General features: G+C 39.9%; 1 protein-coding gene across 1 annotated transcript; it reads right to left on the reverse strand.

The window, feature by feature from the left end:
- Positions 1–48: 48 nt before the first annotated feature.
- Positions 49–7,568, reverse strand: gpd1l (glycerol-3-phosphate dehydrogenase 1 like). The gene is made up of 8 exons (XM_044033348.1): positions 7,399–7,568; positions 6,210–6,387; positions 5,081–5,221; positions 3,094–3,232; positions 1,645–1,757; positions 1,057–1,293; positions 838–944; positions 49–480 (listed from the first exon to the last, which is right to left on the reverse strand). The coding sequence occupies exons 1-8, from the start codon at positions 7,440–7,442 to the stop codon at positions 384–386; spliced, it is 1,056 nt and encodes a 351-aa protein (XP_043889283.1). The 5' UTR covers positions 7,443–7,568; the 3' UTR covers positions 49–383.
- Positions 7,569–7,834: the final 266 nt, after the last annotated feature.

Raw genomic sequence — 7,834 nt, forward strand, 5'->3', positions numbered from 1 at the left:
TAATAATGATAATGATGATGATAATGGGGGACCCGAGGCTCACACCACGCCGTTTTTGGGGGTCAGCGGCTAAAAAGTTTGGGAACCACTGAGACACATAAACATACAAATAAAAAACAATGATCCCAGAAATAGTCAAAATGATACAGACAAATGAAATTATAAGACTCAAGTAGTTAGTTAGTAGATAGATAGATAGATAGATAGATAGATGGATAGATAGATGGATAGATAGATAGATAGATGGATAGATATGGCAGTTTTGCTTTTTTGGTTTCTCTGTGTCCATATTAGTTTGACTGGAAGTGTTAATGCTGAGCAAGGTTGATCCACTGACACAGAGCGCACAGTGTTGTGCTCTGCTGCCCCCTGTTGGGCGGGGATCACATGTGCTCTGGGTGGCTCTGCAAGCAGGAGATCATCTCTTGGACCGGCTTGCCCTCAAAACAGACCTGATAGACTGCTGTGAAGAGAGGGAACCTGGGGAGAGGACAGACAAGAGTCAAGGCAGAAGACATGGAGGGAAAAGGCAGCAAAGACACGGTAGAGTCAGACAAATCAAATCTTCTGCGTCAACATGCAATTTTCTCTGTCTGTGACTCTTTGTCTCTTTCTTCTCTCTATTTGTCTGTCTCTTTGTATGTCAATCAGCCCGTCTGTGTCCCAGAACCTGTGCCACTGATCACACGTGTTTTCTATCTCTGGAGCCAGATTAGCTGTGTCTTTCTGCTAGTGATCTTTATGCTAAGCTATGGTAAAAAAAAACAACTCCTTTTCCATTGTCAGTCTATTTCTTGCCAGTTATTACTGTGGTAATAAAGACAGACATGTACATACTTGTCCACCATGTTCTTCTGTTTGAGGATGTGGTAGACCTCAGCTGAAGTGGCCGGACCCTGGAGCTTCTGACCATTCAACATCTCCTTCTCCAGCTCCTCGATGCTCTGACAGCACAACGTACAAATACATCAAGCCATAAGTCTCAGAGTGGAGAATTGAGACAGAAAAACCACAGAGGCAGAGAGAAGAGAGGTGTAAACACCACGCATCACCTACCTTTCCTGTTGTAACGAAGGCCTCTGCCACTCGTCGATTGCGGCCACCGTAGCACGTGGTGATGAGGTCGGCCAAGCCGCAGCTCTCCAGGAAAGTCGCCGTAGAAACAGAGCCGTCTTTGGAGAAGAGTTTGGCGAAGGCTATCATCTCCATCAGCCCCAGACGGATCACGGCTGCCTTGGTGTTGTCACCGCACCGCAGCCCATCGCAGAAGCCCGCGCCCACAGCGACAATGTTCTGCTCCCAACAGAACACAAAGACCAAATATATTCACATTTAGGATGTTGAATGACTAAATTGTGGCTTTTGTGATTGGTTAATTGTGTTGTTTTTACATTGCATTAGTCATAAAGTGTTGACTTAAGCTGGTGTAGATTTCATTAACTCTATTGGGGCTAAACTCTATTGGGTTTTTTGGTCTCTCATGGAAGCCATGTTTTACCGGGCTTTTTCCCACCTGCCCTCGACAGAGCGGAGTCATCTTTAACTGTACCTCATGCAGCCACACTTCAAAAATCCTTAACTATCTCTTTAACTGACCGAGCATTAACATGGAAAAAAACAAAACCTGTCAGTGTGTGTGTGTACCTTGAGAGCTCCACACAGCTCCACGGTATCCGCATCATCCACCACTGTGATCCTGAAGTTAGGAGTCTGCAGCAGCTCCTTGAACAGTTGACCATTCTCCAGGATCTTACTGCCTACACACACATACACACACATTAAACAGCATAAGATTCTAATATATTAATTAGTAGCATTGCTATTATTAAAATGACTAATCTTTTAGATCCATGGTTCTTTGGTGATACATGGAGGACAGTCAGAGAAAAAAAACAACAGCTATCACAAATATTATTGTCCTTACAACCAAAGGCATAGTCTCATAAAACTCAAAGACTATGGAAACTGCTTTATTTTTATTCTCTCCTCCGCAAATAGAAGCTATTTTCAGCACACATTGTCAACGACCCGACTACACTGATGCTCTTGGATCTTTAACAACTTGTGGTGAGAAAAGCAGCGAGAGACACTGGTGTAAAATTAAATTGCCTGCATCAGACAGTCCTTTCTGACTGGATTTATGAAGTGTGAACTGTTCACAGTCACACCATTGTCCACAAAAAACATCAGAGGCGTCACTGTACTAAATCTAAACAAAGGATTTTAAACACAGAAGTAAAGAAAAAAAACTTATTTAACCTCACTGACGGAGGCAGCGGTGGCTCAACAACACCTTACATGTGCTTTCATGTCAAAATCTCCTATTTTCTTTGTGGACTTTGGGAGTGAGTGGTTTACAAAAAGGGACACACATTTGTTTCCTGTTGTAAAAGGCTGTATCATGGCAAAAAAAGCAGCAAACACATCCTTAAAGATATCATAGGCTTTAGCAGGCACTTATATTACAAGCTGAGCCTCATAAAAAACAGAACTATCACTTTAATTAATGTTGTATCGTCATAATGGGTTGTAAAATGTTAATTTAGTCAAAGTAATCCGGTTAAATTTTAAAGAAAATGTTAATTCCCATGTGTATTTACATAAATGAATATTACGGGATGACTGCATTCCCACTGTATCGACAATATGTACATATGTAAGCCATATATTTACATATTCACATATATGTATATACATATATGTATATACATATATATATATATATATATATATATGTAGGTTAGAATTCACAAACTCAGGGATCCATATCATATTATAAAACAAAAATGCTGCACTTTTGTATGTTCTTGCCTGTGTTTGCATTTTATTATCTGTAACACAATATTTAAAAGCACTATATAAAGGAAAGTTATTATTATTATGATTAGATATTCTTTCAAACTAGTTATTCATTACTATGTTTATAGTAAGTATTACTACTACAAACCTATATACAGTATACATATATATACACACACACACACACACACACATATATATAAATATATATATATACAGTATATGTATATATATATATATATATATATATATACACACACACATACACACATACATATATGTCCTTCTTCTCACCTATAGTGGTTTCACAAAACTTCTCAGCGGCCACTTCGTTGGCGATGTTTGCTCCCATGAGGACACTGACGTCAATCCCCATCTTCTCTCGGATGATGTCAGAGATGAGCTTCAGGCCCTCAGGACCTTCATCGATCCCCTGACAGACACGGAGATGTGAGGAACACGTAAATGCAGGGAGAGGGTGAGTCATCGGAGCAGAGCGACGAGGAGGAGTGTGGAGGAAAACAAATAAGGCATAGCTGAATATTTTAAGTGATCATTCAGGCTTTTGGACGTGTGGCTGTAAGAGGTTCTGACACACAAAAACATGTCTGCCAGCAAGGACACCAGGAAAAACAGATTGTAGCCACTTAAAAAAGGGCTCACCTAATAAAATCCATCTCACTTCAAATCAACATAAAAAAGCACCATTGAAACTTAAACAGTTACACAGTTACAGCTTCCAGTCTGTTCCTGTTTTAAGAGAAAGCTTGTGTCTAGTTCTGTGATTTTGCTCCGTGCTACACAGATATAGAGAAACACCAACATGGACTGTAATGACGTATTCACATGCATATACAGGCCTTTAATATGGAGTTAATCCCCCTGCTTGCAGCTTTAACAGCTTTGTGCTTCTATGGGACTTTGTGCCCATTCATTCTATAACATTAACCTTGTCATTTTTAGATATTTCAATGCAGAAAATGTTACATGTTTGAAGTTGATTTTGAGAGTCTGTCCATATACTGTGCTCTTACTCTAAAGGATTTGCTTCCTTCAGCACTCAGAAGTATGCAACAGCTGTGGCCTAGTTAACTGCTCACTTTCTATTTTGAGAGAAACTGAGTGAAAAACAACCTCTGTGTCTCTGTGTCAGTCGCAGTCCTGCAGCTCAGGCCTGATATGACATTAATCCTCCTCTCTGCATAATGACCCACACACAGTTTTTAATCAGCTTTTCACCTGGACAGAGCTGAGGATTTATTTCCTCTATCGTGTAGACACACAGACAAAGAGACAGGCTTTCATCTCCATCATCTGAGCTGCAGTAGAAAGGTAGGTAACAGTCCAAACAAACCACAGTGGAGTGGAGTGGACACAGGGGAATTAAATGTGTGGCTAACAGGCAGGTTGCAGCAGATTTGGAGCCAGTGCCACTCCTGACACAGCCAGAAAATCACTATCTGATGAAAACAAGTGCAATAGTTAAACTGTGTAATGTTAATCACCTTTTTATCACAGGTTCATCCGGGTTAAATAAATCCTGTTCCCGTTAATTTTAGTGTAAAACAGGTGTGAGTTTGTAATTACCTCTTCCTTCCATACAGGGACTAACACTGACCTAGAATCTGTCTTCAGGGAGCAACACAGGCTGTATGGACAGCTCACAAGTTTTTTTTCTCTGCTGTGTACCAGTGTTCATATAATTTTGAATAGAAAAGGCTGATAAATAATGGACAGATCTGGGAGGAGAGGAGGATATTTGTTTAAGCTCTGTGGTGGACACGGCAAGAATCTGTGCCACTGTGATTGACAATCTGACATGACCATAGTGAAAGACAAAAATATTGTGTAGTCTGATCCCAGCATACATCTAAAATTACATTTTTTACTGGGACTTTTCTAGATATTCAAGCAGCAATCCAGAACATACTGCTGAAGAGCTGATGTCTGTCTCCACTCACAGGAGAAGGGGAGAGCAGAGGAGTCTGTGTTCTCTGGTGAGATACAGAGAAAGAGAAGAGAATGAGGAGGAGTGGAAAACTGTTTTTTAAGTTGTTTGTGACACACGGGGTCACATGTCACCAAGCTACCACTGAGGTGGGTTTCATACTGGTACGTGAAAGATAAAGGATCTTTATAGAATGAGTTTCAAGATGCATGCGACTCCATGTCTAATGAGCTGATCCCCAGCAACACAGTAGAACAGTTATCAAACAGCCAGAGTGAGTCAGTGCCGGGGTTCACATACTACAGCTGAATGAGTGGGAGAGAAGATTATTACCTTGATGAGTGTGATTCCTCGAGCATTCGTGGAGACACAACCCACCATCTCATCACAGAGCTTCCTGATGAACTGGTGAGGGACCACAAACACAAGCAGGTCAGCGCCGTCCGCAGCATCACACAGCTTTGGAACAGCCACCTGTGGAAGAACAGCAAAATTACACAACAAGCAAAAACCACACCAGGGAAATCACAAGAGGTCTCAGGATACAACATAAATAAATGCTCAACAGTTATGATGATAAATGATAGAATGATTCTGTGATAATCAATATATTACAAAACAAATGTATAACAACGATACATCACAATATCTCTCTGAATTAGGGATGATCCAAAACGCCTTAATATCATATACATAGTTGACTAAGCACATTCTGAAAAATGTGCTTATATAAGAAGCACCTAAATTTAACAGCAGAATATTGTTACCCCAGTGAGTAGCGTGTGTGGGAATCAAAAGTAAAATATGTACAATAGATTTTAAGAAATAGTTATATTGAATAAAACAAAGCTGTGGCGTTTAAAGTATGTGATGTTTTATCTCACCTAGTATAGCAGATAACATATACTATATAGCAATACTGTGACATTTTGTGTGTAAATATCCAGTGTCAACTAGTCAACATACAGGCCTAATATTTCAGTGTTTGCCCAAATTTGTTCATTTTAATTTGTAAATTGTATTTTACTTTGATGGATAGTTACGCACTTTGTTTTGAAGTGAAACCTTTCAAATATTACACGGAGCCCAGCTGCAATGACATATGCAATGACACATGCATGTGTTAAAAGATATGCAAGTTCAGAAATAAAGTGAAAAGGACTAATTATTAATCAGTTTTTATCCCGATCAACACATCAAAACAGTAATATATATGGGAATTTTCTCTCATGTGTTGTAGTAAAGATTCAAGGTTTGGGTGTGGATGTCAGAGGATTTTCAGATTTCTAAGTGGGCCCCCGGCACTCTTAAAAAAGTAAAAGTGTATTGGACTGATTTTGATATCTCTAGATACTTAAGGTTGTGATTTTGAAGGGTATCAATCCATCCCCCGGCGCAGCTTCAAATCACTGCAGAGATCAAAATGCAGCTTCATACATGCTGGAATCCTCACAGTTCTTACCACATTCTCTGGCAGTTTATATCCAGGCAGGTATTTGACGTTTTCATGCTCCGTATTGATGACGTCACTGAGCTTCTTGCCGTTAACGCTTTCTTCAAACACCCACATATTCACCGTGTCGGCAAAATGCTGCAACGACTTGACATTACTTCCAATGATTCTGGCGATGGCTGAGCCCCTGCAACCAGAGCAGAGGTCAGGAGCCGAGTTCACCTTCACTTGACAACAAACACTCATAGCTAATTTATTGGCGGTGAATATGCGATTCACCTGCTCCTTAATGCAAGTACAAAAGAATGTGGACACACCAGTTAAGTATTGAATTAATGTGTTTTAATCAGGCTTTGAATGAGTCCGAAACTTCTGATCTACCGGGATTTTCAAGCACACCCATCTCAAAGGTTTACAAAGAAAACCTGCAGTTCCTTGTTGATACCAGAGGAGAATGGCCAGACTGGTTTGAAATGATAGATGATTACAGTAACACAAACAGTGTAACACTTGTTACGCATCATCTGAAAAGAACGTTATTATTTTTCATTTTGAGATTTTAATATTTCAATAATCCAGTAATTGCAGTAATAGTATGGGTAGGGTTGGGTTGCAAACCTCTCCAATTTGGAAACTTTCCATGGGAATTTAAGGGAAATGTGGATAATTTAAAGAAACTGTATCTCATACAAACATAAACATTTTGTTTTGTCATAAGCATACACACAAGAAAAATGATCCAAATAAAAAACATGACCTAGATAAATTTAAATGTGACTTTATTTCAAAATGTGACTTTATTTTGAAATAAATGTTGATGTATTGTAACTTGATATAACATGTTGTAGAAAGTAGCCTGTAGACTTTTTTGAGGACAGAAGACAATGAGAAGAGACAAAGGAAAGAGAAAAATGCAACACTACAGACGCCTCCTGCCATAAAACACAGATAATAACAGCATGCACTGCAATGAATGTGTGTTTAACTTTAATACAGTACCTAAATATCATTAAGACTTTGTGAAGCTACTCTATTTTTACACAGTCCTGCAGGGAAGCCCACCGTGGACAGGCCGACCGTCGGACACGGATACGATCCTCGTCAACAAACTACAACGCTTTACAGGAGCAGAACTTGTCCCTCTTTTCCTCCCCCTCATAATCAGCATCATCTTCATCATCATCGCTCGATATCTTACCAGTTTCCGGAGCCCACTATGCAGACTTTGAGCGGAGAAGCCATGGCTGATGGTTCCTCTTCCCTCCGGCTCTTTTTCCTCAGAAACACCGTTAAACTCAGCAATCACCCGCTGCCACTCAGTCCTTGTCTCATACTGATGACGTCACACCGAAGTCGCGCACACACAAGCTTGTCGGGAGTTGTAGTTTTTCCGCTTGTTGTTGAGACGTCCACATGTACGGTGGACATGTTTGACAGTCTGCTGCTTACTGGGTCAAATTGTTGTAGCTGAGTCTTATTTGCAGGGCCGGAATAAGACTTAAAGTCCGGAAGTGTATCACAAGTGGTGAGACATAGAAATAATGCTTCTTTATATGCAATTGACCTTACTAAGTAAAATAATGCTCAGTGTACTGATATCTTTGTTTTCTTCATAAGAAATGTTTTTTTGAAAA

Source organism: Solea senegalensis, linkage group LG9 (assembly GCF_019176455.1).
Source record: "Solea senegalensis isolate Sse05_10M linkage group LG9, IFAPA_SoseM_1, whole genome shotgun sequence".
Lineage (NCBI taxonomy): Eukaryota > Metazoa > Chordata > Actinopteri > Pleuronectiformes > Soleidae > Solea > Solea senegalensis.